General features: G+C 44.5%; 1 protein-coding gene across 5 annotated transcripts in view; it reads left to right on the forward strand.

Moving 5' to 3' along the window:
- The window catches only part of BICRAL (BICRA like chromatin remodeling complex associated protein), a 112,116-nt gene extending 91,039 nt beyond the window's left edge, over positions 1–21,077 (forward strand). For 4 of the 5 annotated variants that reach the window (XM_058733983.1, XM_058733982.1, XM_058733985.1 and 1 more), the window contains 7 exons: positions 4,786–4,891; positions 5,763–5,863; positions 7,606–7,667; positions 8,508–8,653; positions 9,962–10,056; positions 12,203–12,305; positions 17,223–21,077. In XM_058733983.1, coding sequence (XP_058589966.1) covers positions 4,786–4,891; positions 5,763–5,863; positions 7,606–7,667; positions 8,508–8,653; positions 9,962–10,056; positions 12,203–12,305; positions 17,223–17,986 — 1,377 coding nt within the window. In that variant the 3' untranslated portion in view covers positions 17,987–21,077. The remainder of the gene's footprint in view (positions 1–4,785; positions 4,892–5,762; positions 5,864–7,605; positions 7,668–8,507; positions 8,654–9,961; positions 10,057–12,202; positions 12,306–17,222) is intronic. The other variant, XM_058733986.1, reaches the window with a different exon arrangement.
- Positions 21,078–21,849: the final 772 nt, after the last annotated feature.

A 21,849-nucleotide genomic window follows, 5' to 3' on the forward strand; every position in this document is an offset into this window, starting at 1 on the left:
GCATGAACGGGGGAGGGACAGAGAGAGGGAGACACAGAATCTGAAACAGGCTCCAGGCTCTGAGCTGTCAGCACAGAGCCCAACGTGGGGCTCGAACTCACGAACTGTGAGATCGTGACCTGAGCCGAAGTCGGACGCTTAACCGACTGAGCCACCCAGGCGCCCCCCTTTTTTTTTTAACGTTTATTTATTTTTGAGACAGAGAAGAATTTTAAATTCCTAAGCCCACATTGGCTTTCTGAATCTTGTGGCTAGAACCCAGAAACTTGGTATTTCAGAAGCTCCCCAGGTGATCTTGATGCAGCTAGTCTATAAACCTGCATTTGAGAGCCACTGCCTTTGGGTATCCATTCCCCACCACCACTCAAAATTCCCAGCAGAAGCTTAATGACCCACTGTGGCTCAGTAAGCCATAGCCAGAGGAGCAGGGCCATGGGTGACATGAAGTGACCATACAGGGCCTCTACTGCTGTATACAGGACCTTTGTTCAAATTAAGAAAAAGTGCCCCTCTGAGCCAAAATAGAAAAAGGTACCCCTCTGGGTGGATAAACTGCTCCATTGGCAGGATTGGCACTTTTATTTTATTTAAAAAATTTTTATTACAGAAAGAGCAGGGGAGGGGCAGAGGGAGAGAGAAAGAATCTTAAGCAGGCTCCATGCTGAGCATGGGATCGACATGGGGCTCAATCCCACAACCCTGGAATCATGACCTGAGCTCAAATCAAAAGAGTTGGGCTCTCAACCAACTAAGCCACCCAGGGGCCCCAAGCTTGGCACTTTTAGACGGAAGAAAAAGTGCTCCTTCCTTTCCTAAAGTTTAACCCTCAATGCCTCTGGCAGGTAACACACCTTTGTGTCTTCTCCAACCTTCCTGGCTCCAACCCGTTTCTGTAGCAATAGGACAATTCCCAGAGGGGAGTGTGGCTGGACAGAGCCCCCCAGTGGTCTCCCTCATTCAGTAAATGCCTGTTGTTAGGTGAATATTGTCTTGCTAGGTTGTAATTGGTTCCTTTCAAAGTATACCCCAGAAGGGGAGGTTGACATATCAAATATTTTGATTTGTTGGGGTTCTTCTGTATGTTTACATGATATCAAAGATAATCCATAGGATCTAAAGCATTAAAATGTATACTGATGTTAGCAGATTTCTTAGAGCCAAGTTCTCAACAAAGTATCCTTAAACAGTCTGTTTGTCAAGAAAATGTATTTAAAGAGCAAGGCTTCTCTAAGAGTTCAGGAAACAGAACAGGTGGTAAATTTCACTTCTGGAAAAGATGGTCAGTTGTGGGCAGCCTGAAGTTTTGGGGAACAGGAGAAAGGTGATGGATCCTGAGGGGTTGGGGGGGGCTGGGAGGAGGGACAGACCCCCGTGACGTACACTGCAGTGGAATTCATTCACACAGTTTACTGAATAACTGTTTGCTGTGCGCTCACTGTGGTGCTGGCCCCGTTCTGGTGCCGGGAATACAGCAGTGACCCAGACAGACCAAAGTCCGGCCCTGAAAATATGTAGACTGGGAGCGAGCGGCGAACTTCTGGAGACAGAGTGGTCCCTAAGGCACGGAGCTTTCTGAACATACAGACCAGCTGGACTGAGGTTATGCCACTGCAGGGCCCAGGCCAGGCTCCCCCCATGCATTCTGACTCTAACACCACCCTGGCCCTACCCGCCCCAGCCCAACCTGTGCAATTACCCCACAGTGGGACAACTGGAGTGACCGTCCTCCTCCTGAGGGAAGGCGTACTTGAGGACACAGGCAGGGGTAAGATGAAAACGCACTGATGCCAATGCTTGGCACCCACACAGGTGGGCAAGGGGACTACAAAACACTCCAACATGTGCTTAAACGAGAGGGTCCCCTTCAGACAGTTTCCTTATTTTTGTTTTTTTTTAAATTTTTTTTTTTAACGTTTATTTATTTTTGAGACAGAGAGAGACAGAGCATGAATGGGGGAGGGTCAGAGAGAGGGAGACACAGAATCCGAAGCAGGCTCCAGGCTCCGAGCTGTCAGCACAGAGCCCGACGCGGGGCTCGAACTCAACGGACCGTGAGATCATGACCTGAGCCGAAGTCGGCCGCTTAACCGACTGAGCCACCCAGGCGCCTCAGTTTCCTTGTTTTTAGACACAACAGTACTTTGATTTTCAGGCTTGGACATGAGGTTGTTCTGGGTTCTTTTCCCTTTCACTCTTCTGTGTTGTGAAAGAGCACACATTTAGAAAAAAATGTGGAAGACATGATCGAACAGTTAACCAAGAATTCAAAAGCAAATTCCCATCCACATAACCACTCAAGAAATAGAATATTGCCAAGTAGCCCCAGAAACCAGCCCCCTCTATATGCCTTCCGAACCACAGCCCTTCTCCTGACTTTCCTGGTGATCTCTTTCTTGCTTTGCTGTATAGTTTTATCGCTTATGTATGCAGGGGGGTTGTTTGTTTGTTTTTTAATGTGTATTTATTTATTTTGAGAGAGAGCACATGAGCAGAGGAGGGGCAGAAAGAGAGAATCCCAAGCAGGCTCCAAGCTGCCAGTGCAGAGCCCGACGCAGGGCTCGATCTCACGAACCATGAGATCAGGACCTGAGCGGAAGTCAAGAGTCAGATGTTTAACCCACTGAGCCGCCCAGGTGCTGCTGTAGGAATTTTGTTTCGTTCATCTGTTTAGTAACTGTGAATCATTTTAGGTCATGTCTGATAAGTAAGGTGGAAGATCAGGCTGGGTAATGCCATTTTTATTTTTTTAAAAAAAGTTGTATACGCTAAAGCAGTAAGGATGACTGACATTCTTCTGTTTCGTGCGAACTAGGCACATTGGGAAAAATTCCCAAACTGTGTATTAACAGCACTACCGTAAGGACTGCGGTCACTGGAACATATTCATTCTGGTCCATCTATTCTTGGTGGTCTGGTTAGTTCAGAGTTCCATGTAGTATATAGCCTTGCCCTGTGAAGCCACATTTTCCCAACTTTTATCTGTTTGTTTTTTATTCAAGGTGGCCCTTAGTGTTCCTCCCCTGGAAATATCTGAGAGGGTCCTCACCGTTTTCCCCAGACCTCCCCGCAACCCCAGTGTCCTCCGTGTGGACAGCTACCAACACTAGGAGAGCAGAGTTATGTTCTAGGTGAAATGCTGTGAACACTGGAAAATTTCGCCTCTGGGTTTTGTTACTAAAAATGTATTAGCTGTCTGCGTAGAATGGTGTAGGTCTGACCTTCCCTGCTAATGGAAGGATGAGCAAGGTGACCATTTCCAACTTTGTAGTGACCTCTTCCTTCTGGGGTGATGTCACATCTCTCTCAGGGCACCTGGGTGGCTCAGTCAGTTAAGCATCTGACTTCAGCTCAGGTCATGATGTCAGTGTTCGTGAATTCAAGCCCTGCGTTGGGCTCTGCGCTGACAGTGCGGAGCCTGCTTGGGATTCTCTCTCTCTCTCTCTCTCTCTCTGTCTCTCTCTCTCTCTCTCTCTCTCTCTTTGCCCCTCCTTCCCTCCCTCCCTCTCTCTCTCTCTCTCTCTCTCTGTCACCCAAAAATAAATAAATAAACACTAAGGACACAAAAAGGATGTATAGCTCTAAAAAGAAATCCCTCTCCATTTTTGTATTAGAAGAGAGAACCAAATAGATAATTGATCGCTTAGAATAGAAATGTCAGCATGAACTTGCTTGGCCAATGGTCAGGCATTGCTAAAGACTGTGTGAGTGCCCACACATGAATGGTTGGTGGGAACATTTTAATCAGGCCAAGGTCATAGTTTAAGTCCCCCGTGGGGATGGCTGCACTAAATTCTCAATCCACTGATAGAATAGAGAATAAAAAACTGAAGAAAAAACTCTGAAAACTTATTGCACTATGAAGCAGTAATGATACAGAAGGTTAAAAATTGAGAGTAATTTATTTTTTTTTAATTTTTTTTTTAACGTTTATTTATTTTTGAGACAGAGACAGAGCATGAACGGGGGAGGGTCACAGAGAGGGAGACACAGAATCTGAAACAGGCTCCAGGCTCTGAGCTGTCAGCACAGAGCCCGACACGGGGCTCGAACTCACGGACCGTGAGATCATGACCTGAGCCGAAGTCGGACGCTTAACCGACTGAGCCACCCAGGCGCCCCAAAAACTGAGAGTAATTTAAAAGCCCTTTATCATCTTCCTTTAAATGGATCATAGAGATAACAGATCTTTTTAGAGCTACAAGGAACTTGTCAGTCCCTAAACTTCATCCAGTTCATGTCCTCATTTATAGAAAAGAAGCACATCACCCTGATGTTGACATGATGCGAACGGGAGACATACCGGTGGCAGGGGTGACACGTACTCTAGATCATCTACACAGCAGTGCGTGCTCACAGTAGGTTTGGGGCTGGCGCTTGGACCCTGACCAGGTGCTCAGAGTCCGTGCAGCACCCCGCCCCCATAGGTTCTGGTAGTTGGGATCATAGTCCCTGCAGGCTAGAAAATTACTGCGGATAGAAAGTGAGCTTCTGGCTCTGCCTTTGTGTCTGGACACCACAGTCCCGGGGCAAGAAAGCAGTCTGGCATCAACTCAGCATCCCCGTGAATGGCACTGAGAAAATTCGGCTCGCCTGTAGCGTTTTAAAGGGCGCTGCTTGCGTCCTCCCAGCGTGGTAGGAGAGTGACGGAAAACTCTGCTTTTGTTTTGTAATCTAACCTGACGGTGATGCCGGCTAGGCATTAACTGGCCTAATTGGTGTTTTGAGGAATCTGTTACAGCCTTTAGTCATGAAATTAACTTTTCCTCTTGGCAATATTTTTCGCAGGCTCAGAAAAAAGGTTTGAATCAGACTTCCCCCATATCCGCTTCCAAGACCACAGATGGCCTGAGGCAAGCACAGATCCCTGGCCTCCTGAACACCGCACTGCCAGGTCAGGAGCCTTCACAGTAATCTCCCCTCAGCCGTCCCCTGTCTCCCCAAATCCAGAGGACACTCTCTTCCCACCCCTCACCCTGCATGTAGCCCTTCCCATTCAGCCTCCTCCCCACCCTGACCATTCCCTCTGCCTCCTTTCCCCCCGAATGATAAACCATGTTGCAATCCCCACTTTCATTTTATACACTACTAAGAAAGAAAAACAAAATGCACTTCTAATTAAATTATGACACACTTAATTTGGTGGGAAATGTGCCGCTTGGAAACAACAAAATCCAGTGTCCTATGGCACAAGGGACTCTGTAACTATCCTCATGTCACTTTATTTATATATATTTGGAATCCCCCCCCCCCCCCCGCCAAGACTAAAAATATTGTGGGCTATGTCTTCCGTTCCTTCTAAAGCTTTGAATACCTGCACTGCTCAGTAAATACTGAAAAAGACAAAAGCAGGAACACTTGTAATCAGCCTCCTGCTTGGGCCTCCCATCCCTTACATCGTTCGTGAGCATTTTGGGGTGTCGTAATCCTGGCTGGCTGTCCAGTAATACTGCCGTAGTGACTGGCTCGAGGCCTGTTCCTCAGACCTTCGATAATTCGAAACTGTAGCACTGGCAGCTTTTATTTATTCCCATTGATTTATGTATCTACTTTCTATTTATTACCACGTAGGCTTTACTAATCCTGACATCTGCCGCTAGGGCTTCTGCAGATAAGTGTACTTCCCACCGTCCTTCCTCAGAGCAAGCATTCGTGATAAAGAAATCGTTCTCAGAACATTCAGTAACCCACATCCATTGGCCTCTAGGGGTGATATAAGGGGCCCGATTGACTGTTTCTGTTGTCTTATGTGTTCATTCTAATAGGGCAGGATTCTGGAAGCAAAGTTATACCGGTGTCCTTAGGAACCGCACAGCCACAGCAGGAAAAGGTAGTTGGATCATCTCCTGGCCAGCCAGCTGTGCAGGTAGAGGACAATTTGCATAGCTTCTTCCTAAGGTTGAGCATAATTGGGAGGAAATGTAGTTGTGTCATCTCCTGCTTGGTGGTTGCTGCCTGGTATCATCTATACACAAAAGTGTGCTTGCTCACTGAAGACCTTCCCGACAGGCCAGGCTGTGTTCTGTTAATGTTTATGGGGTTCATGTGTCTATTCTATTTCTCACATTACAGCACTGTCATTTCCTCATGAATTAATAATAGACTGGAAGCTGGGGCTCCTGGGCGGCTCAGTCGGTTGAGCATCCGACTTTGGCTCAGGTCATGATCTCACGGTTTGTGAGTTCGAGCCCCGCACTGGGCTCACTGCTGTCAGTGGGGACCCTCGGATCCTCTGCCCCCCTCTCTCTGCCCCTTCCCCACTCGCGTTCTCCTTCTCTCAAAAATAAACATTAAAACAATAATGATAACCGTAATAATATACTAGTAGCCGATACATAGTAGGCACTAAAAACATGTAGTTTACTATTCAGTGGTGTCACTCATTATCATAACTGAAGTAGATCTGTTCCTCTTAGTTATACCAAGAGTTTTTTATTTTTCTGCTGTAGCAACCAGGAATATATGAAATAGTCCGTTTCTGTGGTCTTTTAACCCAACCACTGATCTAAAAAGGAAGGAAAAATATTTTTGTTTTCAGCTTGCTGAGCCCTTAGTTTCTTCTCAGTCAAACCCCAATTCATAGTTTAATGAAACTTGTTATAGTCTGGGCCCGCCTGGAATACTCCGTGAAGGATCTGGTTCAGTTCTCAGATCTGACATAAGTCATGTTTGTTCCCTTAACATTGACATAAGAAATGCCCTACCATGGGCACCTGGCTGGCTCAGTCAGTAGAGCTCACAACTCTTGATCTAGGGTCATAAGTTTGAGCCCCATGTTGGGGTGTAGTTTACTTAAAGGAAAAAAAGAGAGAAATTACCTACTAAATCACACACCTTGACTGTAATAGCTAAGGGATTTTCAGACGTTCATGGAGTTGGTACCCACAAATATACTTCAAAAATCTAATGATGCATTTATAGAGTTGGAGATTCAGGCTTTAAAGACAATCCCTTCCAGGGAACTGATAGTACAGCTTTCCATAATCTTGACACGGTGTGACTTTGCTACATGGGTCTGTGGACTGGCTTGTTTTATTTTTTTAGCGGGGTACAGTCCCCATTCTTAGAATATGCTCTTGAGGGGCACCTGGTGGCTCAGGCAGTTGAGCGTTAGACTCTTGATTTCAGCTCAGGTCATGGTCCTAGGGTGTTGGGATTGAGTCCCACATCGGGCTCTGCGCTGAACGTGGAGTCTGCTTAAGACTCTGTCTCTCCCTCTGCCCCTCTCCCCGACTCACACACTCTTTCTCTGTAAAATAAAAAATTAAAACAAAGGTTTTTAATTAAAATCAAAACAAAGGGGTGTTTGGGTGGCTCAGTTGGTTAAGCATCCAGCTCTTGATTTCAGCTCAGGTCATGATCTCACAGTCTGTGAGTTCGAGCCCCACGTTGGCTCTGTGCTGACAGTGCACAGCCTGCTTGGGATTCTCTCTCCATCTCTCATGCTTGTGCGCTCTCTCTCTCTCTCTCTCAAAATAAATGAATAAACTTAAAAAAGAATATGCTCTGGATAGGGAATTGAAAATATCTGTAACATAACTATGTGTAACTACATTCTGCTTATTGTTTCTACAAAAGGGAGTAATAAGAGGTATGTTTTGTCTTTAGGTGGATAGTCATTCAGGAGGACAAAAGCGGCCTGCTACAAAACAACTAACTAAAGGAGCTTTGTAAGTGACCCTTGGAAATGACTCATTTTGACCATTTCTCTAGGTTCCTAACCTTCAATAAATATACAACAGAAGTCAGGTTATAATGTATATATATGTGTGTGTGTGTTTGTGTGTGTATATATATATATGTGTGTGTGTGTGTGTGTGTGTGTATAATATGTGTGTGTATGTATATATATATATAATGTATATAATATTTTTTTAATGTACTTTGAAAATAATTTCCTATAGTTTGTTTCTATTAGGACCTATAAATACAGTGACCCTTGAACATCACGGATTTGAACTGTGCAGGTCCGCTTATACGCAGATTTTTTTCTGATAAATACAGAAAATGTATTTTCTATCGATGTATTTTCTGTTCCTTATGATTTTCTTAATAACGTTTTCTTTTCTCTGTATAATGCATATAATATAAAAACTATATATTAGTGGACTGTGTAATCAGTAAGGCTTCCAGTCCACAGGAGGCCATTAGTAAAGTTTGGGGAAAGTCAAGTTCTCTGTGGGTTTCTGACTCTGCGGGGAGTCAGTGCCCCCAGCCTCCCATGTTGCTGAAGGGTCAGCTGCGTATCATATATAGTTTGAGTCTACTGTTGGCTCTTTTGTTCTTAAGAAGAATAGTTCTTGGTCTTTTCAGCATGCCACATACCCTTCGATTGGCTGAAGGGTCTCTGAGGAGAAGCATGGTTTGGTAAACGCCTATGAAGTAAAAAAGACAGAGCTGCCATACTGTGAATAATAACATTCCTGTAGGTCTTAATTTCTTTGCATGCAAATTGCAATTAGGTTTCCTACCATGGATCTCCACTGACATGGGCAATTTCTCTTTTAAAGCATTCTCCAGCAGTTACAGAGGGACCAAGCCCACGCTGTGACACCTGATAAAAGTCAGTTCCGATCACTAAGTGATGCGGTGCAGAGGCTACTCTCCTACCACGTGTGCCAGGGCTCCATGCCCACCGAGGAAGACTTGAAGAAAGGTAAACAGGCTGTAACCCCAGAGTGCCACTGTGACACCAGACACCATCCTATGGATGCCCCACAGAAGAGCGAGAGCCACGTAGCTCCCAGACAGTAGGCACGTTAGTGTTTTTAATCACAGACCTAGCTTGTTCCCAATTTACTCAATCTCCCGGTCCATGTTTAGGGTTATGTGACTTACTCTTCTCAATATTCTGTGAAAGGATATGCAGATGTCAGAGTATTTTATTGACAGATTTGGGGGCAGTGAGTCCAAAGCATTGTCTGGACTACTGGCTGCAGGCGGGATGGCTCAGAAGCAGGTACTCTAGCCAGTGATTTCTTGTATTGAGGCAGATTGCATACCCTTAGCTGCTACTACCAGTTTTATGAATTAGAGAGATACTTTAGCCCTCACAAGCATTCTTCAAGGTTCCAAAGTGAGCCTAGGGCATTGCTGTATGTCAAGAAACTGGCAAAAAAGATTAAGGCTGGGAGCCCCATTACCAACCTGGAACCCCGCCATTCCGATGCCTCTCACAGATGCACAACGGAGTTGGGCCCGCCCTCCCCCCCACCCTTCCCACCACCGTCCCCAAGCCTGGACTCTGGTAGTTCCCTTCCACTGCTTGAATGCCCCCCTCGGCTGCCACTGGTCTTGCTTCCCTGGCTGGGGTCTCTGATCTGAGTACAGTGGTGTCCCTGTCAGTCCCCTGGGAGCTTCCCTGGGAGTTCCCGGGAATAGGGTCCAGATCCCGCATTATACAGGGATGTGAAGACTCGGAGTGATTAGAAAATGTGAAACCTTTGGAGACCGGCAGGCAAAGGCCAGAGCCACTGCACCATGACCTGCAGGATATCATGAACTAGTTTGTGTCCTCACATAAAAACCAGTCGGCCCACCCCAGACAGCAGGACTGCGTTGTTTCAACTGTTTTCGTCTTTCATACCATTGAAGGGAGAGGGGGTACGGCCACCTAGACCAGCAGATCATTCTCTGTTCATTGATATTTATTGCACGTCTGTGTTACGTGGTTTTCCTTTATAGGTGATGTTAAAAGCGTTATGCTCTTGGCTTCCTGATTTAAGTTAACATAAGCTAGTATTGAAATGACTTGCTTGATCACATAACAATGGACCGTGAGAAAAGCAGCACAGAAGCTTGTTTAAACAAGGAAAGCTAATCTAGGAAGAGAAAACTGTCACAGAAAAGACAGATTTGAGCAATGGAAGAGTAATGCATTTCGGGCCTAAGAAAGAAAAGCCCTAGTGGTGATTTGCACCGTCTTACCATTTTCTCTCTTTCTCTCCTTTTTTTTTTTTTTAAGTCGACAATGAATTTGAAACAGTTGCCACTCAGCTCCTAAAAAGGACCCAAGCGATGCTTAACAAATACAGATGCCTGCTTCTAGAAGATGCCATGGTAAAAACGCTGCTACCACCACGCATAGTTGTTTTTTTTAAAACTCTACAGGTCACAGCTACTAATTCAGAGAGAAAAAAACCTCAGGGAATTACATTTTCCCAGCATAGTTTAAAAGGCACAGATACTACAGCACTTGGCATCTGGTGCGCTTTCCACGCGCGATCACACCTAGTGAGTGCTGTGGCTTTCCTGGCCCCAAACGAGGAAACCAGTGCTTTGGCTAAGTCATTTGCCTAACGTTCCACAGCCAGTGAGCTTGCAGAGTAACTAACAGAGCTAGAAGGTAGACGGGGACCATCTGGTCTGGCTGGGCACCCCCCAGCCACCGTCCACACTCTGATGCTGCCAGCTGCCTCTCACCAGCCCAGAGATGTGGCGAAGGTTGTTCAGAGTGACATCTGAAAAGACGAGGTGACAACAGATGTTAAAATTGGTTTTGTCTTGTTTTTAACGGAGTGATCATGAACATGCCATAAAATCCCTGCACGATTTAAAAACGTACGCCTTGGGGGTGCCTGGGTGGCTCAGTCAGTTTAGCGTCCGACACTTGATCTCAGTTCAGGTCTTGACCTGACAGTCTTGAGTTCAAGCCTCATGCTGGGCTCCATGCTGGACATGAAGCCTACTAAAAAACATAAATGTGGACAAAAATAAATATAAATGTACAACTTGATGGTTTTCAGTATATTTGTAGGGTTGTGCAATAATCACCATTGTCTTAATTCCAGAGTCTTTTCATCTCCCTAAATAGACACTAAAATTAGTTTTAAAGCATCCGTTAATTAGAGAAAAATGTAAGATACCTCAGGAAATGGTAGAAAGACCAAACCTTTTCTGAGATTTTAGAAACAATTCTAAAATCGTATCAGCCTTAACCTATAAATTGGCCTCTTACAAGCAGTCTTAAATTTAAAATTAACTTTGAAAATGTCCCTTGGGAACTTAGTTGAACTACATTGTGCACATAGATAGTACAGTGTAAATACATGTGTGTTTATGTTTACTTAACTATACACACACACACACACACACACACACACATTGGGGCACCTGGGGGGTTAAGTGTCCAACTTTGGCTCAGATCATGACCTCACAGTTCGTGGGTTCGAGCCCTGTGTCAGGCTCTGTACTGACAGATTGGAGCCTGAAGCCTGTTTCGGATTCTGTCTCCCTCTCTCTCTGCCCCACCCTTGCTTGCACTCTGTCTCTCTCAAAAATGAATAAACGTTAAAAAAATTTTTTTTAATATATATATATATATATATATATATATATATATATATATATATATTTACTTAAATTTGTGCCTCCAAAGCCTGAAATAGTTGTTCTCATTTTAACAACCATTTCAGAAACAAAATGCTGAGATGTCAAAAAAGAGTACCATTTTTGAGGAAAGGCCCACCTATTTGGTCAAATTATCTTCTATTAAAAAAAAAGGTCATGCAATGAAAAGACTTTTAACGTATTAGTAAGCAGAGAAGGAAATAAGAAAGATACAGAACAATGTGTGTAGTTGCTACCATTTGTGTGCAGAAATAAAGAAGAATGTCAATGCATGTGTGTGCATAAAATCAGTCTAGAAGAGTCTAGTAACACTAGTAGGTGCAGGTGCCCCCAGGGAAAGGCAGGGCAAGCCAAGAAGGGAGGCTTATTTTTCACATCCTCTTTAGTACCTTTTGAATTTTGTATCAATGTGTAAATCACTTTTTCCCCCAAAATACAATTTTAAAAAATGCATTCCTACATGATAAGGATAAATGTGACTAAACAGAGGTGCACCTGGGTGGCTCAGGCAGTTAAGTGTCTGACTCTTGATTTTGGCTCAGGTCATGACTTCATAATTCATGGGATCTAGCCCCGTGCTGTTAGCACGGAGCCCTGCTTGGCATTCTCTCTCTTATCTCTCTCTGTCCTCCCCACCCCCTCCCCCTGAGCTCGCATGTGCGTGCACTCTCTCTCTCTCAAAATAAATAAACATTTAAAGAAAAAGATTTCTTTAAAAAAAATGTGACTAAATGGGACATGACTAGAACCTAAACACCAAATCTCATGTCTGGTTGCTTCGTTTGTTTCAAAGACACAGTGGGATGTTTGCACTTGTTAAAAGGCATCTGAAATGACCGGACTCTCTCGTTTTTAGCGGATCAATCCCTCTGCTGAGATGGTGATGATCGATAGAATGTTCAACCAGGAGGAAAGAGCTTCTCTGTCCCGAGACAAGCGTCTGGCACTTGTAGACCCTGGTAAGAAACGTCAGAGGGAAAGTAGAGGAGAGGGACGGACTTATGGGGTCCGGGCCATGGGCCTTTGGGGAGTCTGTCTGAACCACCTCTGGTTACAAAACCTGAAGGTACAAAATGAATTCTGGAGGGGATGCCTGGGTGGCTCAGTGGTTAAGCACCCAACTCTCGATTTCATTTCCGGTCATAATCTCATGGTTCCTGAGTTCAAGCCCCACATCAGGGTCCAAGTTTACAGTGTGGAGCCTGCTTGGGATTCTCTCTCTCCCTCCCTTTCTCTCTGCCCCTCCCCTGCTCACCCTCCCTCTCTCTCAAAATAAATTAATTTAAACTTTAAAAATTTTTTAAACTTTAAAATATTATATAATACAATACAATAAATAAAATGAATTCTGGGGAGAAAAAAAAACAGAATGAGAGCAGTGTAGGCATACTCTAAGAAGGCCTATAGCCTAGAAAATCCAACCTGGAATTCGACATTTGTTACGTGATTATTTTCCCCCATTATAAATGTAAAATTCTCATTCTTTTTCTAGTTTTTGAGAACAAAATTAAGTCAGAAGCCTTCCCCAAAGCATTTAAGCCTCAGCAAATTACTGAGTTGTCTTACTATTTGCAAGGCATTGTAGGGTCCCTGCCGACAAGCTTGTAAATTGAGATGCTCCATTTAAGTACCTTTCTCTCACTCTGTCAGTTTCCCACTAATTTCGTTGAAGGGGAGGAAGAAATTTCCCTCTGTCCAAAGTTTTTCTAGCTGGGCTAAGAATTAAATTTACATAAGACCTATTAATAGGAGGAAACAAAAGTTTTATTTTTTTAACATTTATTTTTGAGAAACAGAGCACAAAGTGGGGAGGGGCAGAGAGAGAAGGAGACATAGCATCCGAAGCAGGCTCCAGGCTCCTGGCTGTCAGTACAGAGCCCAATGCGGGGCTCCAACTGTGAGATCATGACCTGAGCCAAAGTCAGAGGCTCAACTGACTGAGCCACCCAGGCGCCCCCAAAAAAGTTTTATTACATGTGTACAAAGGTCCAATAATGAAGTTGAGACTGAAAGAGTAACCAAGGCAGGCAGTTTTTCTACTTTTTAGACAAAGAGACAATAAATCTATGAGGAATTGATACGATAAAGAGACTTAACTCTGGGACTTCACTTAGTGAGGAATTCAAAACAGAATTTGGACTGGAGTGGTAAATTAGTGAAAAGTAACAAGGGTTGTTCATACATCCTTCTTGGCCCTGAATTCCATGTTTCTGGTGATGAGGATATCTCTCTGCCTCTTGGTACAGGGAGGGCACCTTTCACATGGGGGATTTATTTCCTGCTCTCAGGGAGCCAAGGAGGGTCAGAGTATCCTTGTACAAGCTGTTTTTTTAAGTAGTTTTAATCCAAAATAGTCAGTATGCCATTGTGTTGTTGGGGTGGCCTGCCCTTGGTCCCTACAGAATGCCATTAGATTTGACCCACAATCTGCCTTTTAAAAATGAATCCTCCCGGGGCACCTGGGTGGCTTGGTTGGTTAAGCATCTGACTTCAGCTCAGGTCATGATCTCACTGTGCATGAGTTGGAACCCCACATGGGGCTCTCTGCTATCAACACGGAGCCTGCTTTGGATCTTCTGTCCCTCTCTGTCCCTGCTCCTCCTCAGCTCACATGTGCTTGCACTCTCTCACTCTCTCTCTCAAAAATAAACATTTAAAAAAAGTTTTCTGAACGAAATAAAAATGAATCCTCCCAGGGCGCCTGGCTGGCTCAGTCAGTGGAGCGTGACTCTTGATCTCAGTGTTGTGAGTTCAAGCCCCATGTTGGGTGTGGAAATTACTTAAGAATAAAATCTTAGGAAAACAAACAAAAAAAAGAATCCTCCAAATAAATAAGAATCCTCCTAGGGGCGCCTGGGTGGCGCAGTCGGTTAAGCGTCCGACTTCAGCCAGGTCACGATCTCGCGGTCCGTGAGTTCGAGCCCCGCGTCAGGCTCTGGGCTGATGGCTCGGAGCCTGGAGCCTGTTTCCGATTCTGTGTCTCCCTCTCTCTCTGCCCCTCCCCCGTTCATGCTCTGTCTCTCTCTGTCCCAAAAATAAATTAAAAAAAAAAATGTTGAAAAAAAAAAATTTTTAAAAAAAGAATCCTCCTTACTTTTCTCTGGCCTCTAAAAAAATTTTTTTAAATTTTTTTAATGTTTATTTTTGAGAGAGAGTGCAAGGGAAAGGGGGGCAGAGAGAGAGGGAGACACAGATTCCAGAGTAGGCCCCAGGCTCTGAGCTGTCAGCACAGAGCCCGATGTGGGTCTCTAACTCATGAACTGTGAGATCACAACCTGAGCTGAAGTTGGACACTTAACAGACTGAGCCACTCAGGTGCCCCTGGGCTCTAAAATGTTGGGGTTTTTTTAATGTTTTTTTTTTTATTTTGGGGAGACAGAGAGACAGAGTGCAAGCAGGAGAGGGGCAGAGAGAGAGGGAGACACAGAATCCGAAGCAGGCTCCAGGCTCTGAGCTGTCAGCACAGAGCTGATGCGGGGCCCAAACCCATGAACTGTGAGATGGTGACCTGAACCGAAGTCGGACGCCCAACCAACTGAGCCACCCAGGCACTCCTGAAATGTTTTAAATCAAATATCATTATCACAGTTCATGGAATATAAATTTTACCCATACTTGCACCATCCTATAGAAGAAAAGTTTTTGGGGCGCCTGGGTGGCTCAGTCGGTTAAGCGGCCGACTTCGGCTCAGGTCACGGTCTCGCGGTATGTGAGTTCGAGCCCCGCATCAGGCTCTGTGTTGACAGCTCAGAGCCTGGAGCCCGTTTCAGATTCTGTGTCTCCCTCTCTCTCTGACCCTCCCCCATTCATGCTCTGTCTCTCTCTGTCTCAAAAATAAATAAATGTTAAAAAAAAAAAAAAAAAAAAAAGAAGAAAAGTTTTTATTTCTCCAAGTTTCCTTCCAGCTCTGGTTCCTATTTGCATGCCTCATTTATGTATAGTTATAACCATATGTCATATGCTAAATATGATTTTGTTATTCTAATTGGCTTCCATTTAACATATCTGAAGTCCTTATCATTTGCTAGAGTCTTCAAAATAATATCTAATAAATTTTTTATAACTTTAATTTGAGAATTTAGCTACTCCATTCCCCTACTGTTGGACTATTATTTTCCAGTGGCTTTATTTCCATTCCCCTAACTTCTTTTCCAGTTGTTAAAGGTTCTGCCTTGTGTCTGACATGGCTCATGAAATTTCTAAAGAGAATAAATGATCCTTACACTCAGTCTGAAGGGAGCGTCTGAAAGAAATGCTGTGTACTTAGGAGAATCCTCAAATCTTTCCAAAAAGGAAAAGAATGATGTAGGATATAATTCTATCTCTTTTTCTTAGAACTTGAAATCTCCTATTGCCTTTTGATGAGTTGGGCTTATGGATAAATCTTCCTACTTCGTCACCGCCCCCCAGACCTGCGTGTCACCTTCACCCCCCTCTGTATTGTGCCTGCACAGCCAGTGTTTGTCGGATGGAGTCTTCTTTCTTTCTTTCTTTCTTTCTTTCTTTCTTTCTTTCTTTATTTTTAATGTTTATTTTTGAGAGAGAGAGAAAGAGACAGAGCACAAGCAGGGGAGGGGCAGAGAGAGAGGGAGACACAGAATCCGAAGCAGGCTCCAGGCTCTGAGCTGTCAGCACAGAGCCCGATGTAGGGCTCGAACTCATAAACTGTGAGATCATGACCTGAGCCAAAGTCAATGCTTAACCGACTGAGCCACCCAGGCGCCCCTGGAGTCTTCCTTTTAAATATTATTTTAAAACTTTTTTAGAGAGAGAGAGAGAGTGCAAGCAGGGGAGAGGGGAAGAGGGAGAAAAAGAGAGAATCTTAAGCAGGCTTCACACACAGCACGGGGCTCAATCCCACAACCCTAGGATCATGACCTGAGCCAAAATCAAAGTTGGACACTCCATCAGGTGAGCCACCAGGCACCCCTGGAGTCTTCTTTGTACATTTCAAGGCTGTATCCCCTACATCTCATATTTTGTGATTTGATGAAGAAATTCACATTTTGTTTCTACAGATGTCATTAAAGCCCTATTTCACTTTTTCTCCTCTTCTGTAACAGCAGTCTGCTTCTGTGCCCTCAACCTCCTAAATCCTCATAAATTTCTCTTGTCATCCTGGGCTCTTCAAGGCTGGCACAGTCCAGTGCTCACTCATAGACCCGGTTCTTCCATACACCATTGTCCTTCCAAGCAGGCGTCATTTTGGAATCGTGTTGACCATTTGTTTTGTGGTCCTGGCAAAGTGCAGCTATAACTCCAGGTCCCCTTACATGTGTCTATAGGGACCGAAATGCCATCAGCCAAAGACAGAAGTAGTTGTATCTACTCCCACCCTGCCCTAAAGCCTCATTCCACAGCCCTCTGCTCCAAGGGAGAAACCAAGCTGATACTAGCATCTAATTTCTGTTTTCAGACTATTTCAGAGCAGTAATTTAAAAACTAGCTAAAGATAACACGAAGAGGGGTGCCTGGCTGGATCAGAACACTCTTGATCTTGGGGTTGTGAGTTTGAGCCCCAAGTTGGGTATAGAGATTACTTACATACATAAGTAAATAAACTTTAAAAAGAGAGAGAGAGAGAGAGAGAGAGAGAACACTAAGATATCAAAACAAAGTGGAGGTTTTGCCTGTTTGGTTTTCCCATTTGTCACCCACCAGGCAGCTACTTTTTCAAAGAGGTTTAAGCTTCTTGTCTGGAAGCCATGGTTACTTTCACAGGAAGCCCCCTCAAGTGCGGTGCTTCTGCGTGTTCCTGGACACGAAAGACTGGTTTGCTGGGCTCGGCTGGATTTGCACTTGACCCACTGGGGGTCTGCCGTATAGTTCTTCCTATCTCATTCACTCATTAGTGTTCTTTTTGCTCCCATTCCCAGAGGGTTTTCAGGCTGATTTCTGTTGTTCCTTCAAACCTGATAAAGCTGCTCATGAGACACAGTTTGGCCGGAGTGACCAGCATGGCAGTAAAGCGCCCAGCTCTCTGCACCTGACAGCCAAGGCCCAAAGCCGAGAACCGACGAATCATGACCAGTTTCATCTAGTGCCTAATCACATCGTGGTCTCCGCAGAAGGAAACGTTTCTAAAAAAACTGAATGCCTCGGCAGAGCACTGAAATATGACAAAGTGGGCTTAGCACAGTACCGGAGTGCATCCGAAGAGAAAACAAGCCGGAGAGAGTCCACGAAGGCCAGCGAGTGCTCTCCCGGCCCCGAAGGGCACCGGAAAACCTCATCCAGACCAGATCACGGTACTGAGAGCAAACTCTCAAGCATCCTAGTAGATTCTCACTTGGAGATGACGTGTAACAATTCCTTCCAGGACAAAACTCTGAGGAGTTCTCCAAAGAATGAAGTTTTACACACAGACATCATGAAAGGGTCGGGTGAGCCCCAGCCAGACCTCCAGCTCACTAAGAGTTTAGAAACAACATTTAAGAACATCTTGGAACTCAAAAAGGCTGGGCGGCAGCCCCAGAGTGACCCCACGGTTAGCGGCTCTGTTGAGTTAGATTTCCCCAACTTTTCTCCAATGGCTTCGCAGGAAAACTGCCTGGAAAAGTTCATCCCGGACCACAGTGAAGGCATTGTAGAAACCGACTCCATTTTAGAAGCAGCTGTAAATAGTATCTTAGAGTGTTAATAGCAGCAGCCCTCCCCCACCCCGCCCCTACACCCTGCCCCGGACAAGTTACATTCTTTCCTGGCAAAAGCAAATGGAAGTGTTCTCCTGTCTCCAGCCTGCTTGACCTTTCATCACAGGTTATTCTTTCTGATCTTCAATCCCATTCTTTGTTTAAGAGCAATACTCGTGGTGGTTACAGGGAGATCCTTTCGTGAAATTAATCCTTGTTAGAAAGCAGTCTGATAGGCCCTACACATTTCAAGTGTTACGAAAGTGCTTATAGTCATTTTCTTTGTGTGTTTGTTTACTTGTTTTATTACTATTTTTTTTTTTTTAAAAAAACACCATAACTCACTGAGATCACAGTACACTTGGCCCTCGGTAAAATTCTGACAATCATTAAGTCATTTGAAAAGAACAGACTTATTAAAGAAAATCAAACAGGACTGATAGAAGCTACTTTGTGAAAGAATGTCCCACTGCCTCTCCAAATTTCGTTGTTTTGGGTTTGTTGTTGTTGTTGGAGGGGAGACCGCATGGTTGTCCCCCGCGCCCCGCCCCGGGCCACCTCTGAGCAGTAAGTTGCCGGCTGCTCCGCCAGGGACCCCACAGCCCCGAGGAAGCAGCCAGCACACAAGCAGGGCATTCGCAGGGCTTCCTTGTTCATCGTCTGAGCGCTTTTCCGATGCTCCTGGAGCAAAACCTCATGCTTTTCGGCATATGCGTGTTGAGTTTCATCTAGGGAATGCTCTGTTCTTAGTTGCAACGGCACGACTTGAGAAAATTTTCACCAGGCTGAAATAAAGGAAAATGGAAACCAGTTAAGTGGCACAGTGTACAGGGGAGGCCGGGAGAGAGCCTTGAGGAGTATACTATGTATATATGTAAAAGCATATATATGTTAACTATTGAGAAAAAAAACAAGCGTTTTGCATTTTGTAATTGGATATAGTCAACGTATGCTGTACGTTTTTGTTGCTGGGTTTCCTTTCATTTAACCTCTCCGCACCCTCTCCCACAAATAGCCAAGCGTCCAAAGCACTTTCATTTGAAAACTGTGTTGTAATACTTCAGTTTAAACTCTAAGGGGACTTTGGCCTTGTTTATGCTTCTTGTCTGAGAACAGTAGTCACCCCCCGGCAGCAATCATTACCAAAACACAGACAAACCAAAGTTACCAGCCAGCCCCCCACTGAAAGAAAAGAGCTGAGACACGGGATTCCCACTTGAGAGCCAAAGGACACGCCCTGTCACGGTCTGTGTGTGGCCCGTGTTCCTATTAGTGAACATGACTTATCGCTTTATTTATTTATATTTCTTTTCAGGGAGCTTTCCCCGTTTTCCTTCCTTGTGTTCGTGCCCCAGTTCATCCCATCTCGGCTGTTACCTTCATTCCCAGTGTCACTGTAACCAGCCCTTCTCTCCTGTCATTGGGAAAGCGACATAACGGTATTTCGTATGCACTCTGCCCCACGTGCGCGTGCATGTATCTGAGCTATTGAGATCAGGTCATTCTGGTGACAGTGTGGACCCACCCATTCTTCCTCCCATGTGCACGCACTCTCTCATTTATCCTGTTGATCTCTCTGGCTTGAGGGGTTGCACCCACTGGTCTCCACTCTGACGCATTGCCAGCACCTGTTTCTGGCTGTTGCCAGAATGGGGATGACCCCATTGTCATCATGTTGGGCGCTTCTTTTCCAGATTGGCCTGCGTTGGAAAGGAAGGCTTCTGATTATTAGAAAACACGGCAACGGAAGACCCAGACTCTCTCCCTGCCCCTCTGTCCCTGCACTCAAAGAAACCTCTCTCAGCCAGCCAGCCTTCATAAAAGCGAAGTTCCTTCTCCCCACCCCCACCCGCCGGCCAATAGAACTTGGAAAATCTGGGCCATTTTAGGGTTCCCATTTTTTCCTTATTTGTGCCAACGTCCAAATTGCAGATTTCCCCTTTTTTCCTGTATTGTAACATATTAGAAGGATAAGTTGGTATTGCCAGTTGGAACTTTCTGTTTGGGCCGCCCTGGGGTAACACCCTGCCCTGAACCCCATGATTTTATAGGCTCTTCTTCTCTTAGGACTCATGGTCCCCTCATTCCTAGCAAGACTTAAAGATGGTCCCTCCTAATCGAATTCTTCTCATGGTGGAACTTTCTACCTGGAAGCCTTCACGTAGGCTACTGATGAGTTACGTTAATTATTGCCAATCAGTGGAATTCTTAAAAGATAAGCTTCATGTACATTCATCACCTCCCTTTCTTCCCCATCCTGTCCTGCTGCCCCAATCCCAGCCTTTCTATGTACCATCTCAAAGGGTCTTTTGAGCCCTAACACTTGTCTAGCAAATGGAGAGCCTAATTTACCAAAATGAAACTTGTAAATTTTTGTGTCCTTGTATGTAAGTTTACTTTCTATGGAGGAAAGATTCTAGATAATGACAAATGAAGATTACGAAATGTATTTTACTCCTGTGATTAGGTTTTGCGCACATGGGTCATAACTCGCATGTGGAGCCCCCTCTGGCTAAGGGCCAGAGGGCTCCGCCTCGGACGGCCAGCTTTGAGTTGTTCAGGTTCATTAGTCAAGGTTAATTTTTTAGAACTACTTGTACTCAGTAACAAAAATCATCTTCTTTTTTTTTTTTTTTCTGTTGTGGAAAAGTGTGCATTTGTTATTAAGCATTTGATTTTCTGTGTCCTTAAGTACTGCCTAAAGATAAAGCAAATTTTAAACTGGCAATTACGAAAAAGAACTATTTTAGCTCTGAAGAATTTAGTAGATTTTGTTAGATTAGGGAGGCCTTACAGACTGACTTGACTTATAGAGGATGCGTCACTCACTGTCAGTGTGGTGTGGGCTTTATTTGCTTAAATACCTTCATTTGTATAGTATGTCTCACTTGAAATTGCTTTGTATACATTTTGTAAAAATATTTATAAAATGTTTTGTAAAAAAAAGTATAACAAATCGCAGTTTATTTTGTTATGTTGGATAAATACTGTTAAAAGAAACCAGTCAGTAACTATATTGTTAATCCATGGTTAGGAAATGTTTAGTTGGAGATTACAAAATGAAACAACCATTGCAATACAGCCAAAGATTTGGGAAAACGCGCAACTGTGATTGTCTTGATTTTGCAAATAGGAATGGCTCTTTTCCCAGAAGAAAAAGGTAAGTAAGCGTTCAGTAGGAGTTCTACTGAAATAGATTTACTGTTCCCAAACAGGAGCCTAACTAGTGAGGGGATAGGGTTTTCATTGACCGGCCTTTCCAAACAGTTCCAGATTCAACAGAGTTGGTCAGTGAGAAAGTTGTCATGTACTTGTCGGGCCTCCAGCCCTACTCTTGTCACGTGGGTCCTTAAGGATGTCACGTGGGTCCTTTAGGAAGGAAGTAAAAATGGGGCCATTTGAGAAGTTAGATAAATGAGCCTCAATCTGCAGAAGGTTTCTTCAATCACTGTATTTATTTTGTTTCAGTTAAGGACAAGAAGGCTAAGGCATAGGTACAGAAAACTGTTTTACACAAGACTTACTCCAGAATTAACATGTTTCTTAAAATTTTTCACATATTTATTTATTTTGGAGACACAGAGCATGAGCAGGGGAGGAGCAGAGAGAGAGAGGAAGACACAGAATCTAAAGCAGGCTCCAGGCTCTGAGCTGTCAGCACAGGGCCCGACATGGGGCTGGAACCCACAAACTAGGAGATCATGACCTGAGCCGAAGTCGGACGCTTAACTGAGCCACCCAAGCGCCAACTTTTTTTTTTTTAATGTTTCAGACTTAACATGTTTCTCTTCGCACACATTTGACCAAACTACACTGAGAAATACCTCTGTAATCTGAACTGTATAAATTCTGAGGCGCTTCTGAGTTCTTG

The sequence above is a fragment of the Neofelis nebulosa genome, chromosome 6 (genome assembly GCF_028018385.1).
Source record: "Neofelis nebulosa isolate mNeoNeb1 chromosome 6, mNeoNeb1.pri, whole genome shotgun sequence".
In the NCBI taxonomy this organism is placed as follows: Eukaryota; Metazoa; Chordata; class Mammalia; order Carnivora; family Felidae; genus Neofelis; species Neofelis nebulosa.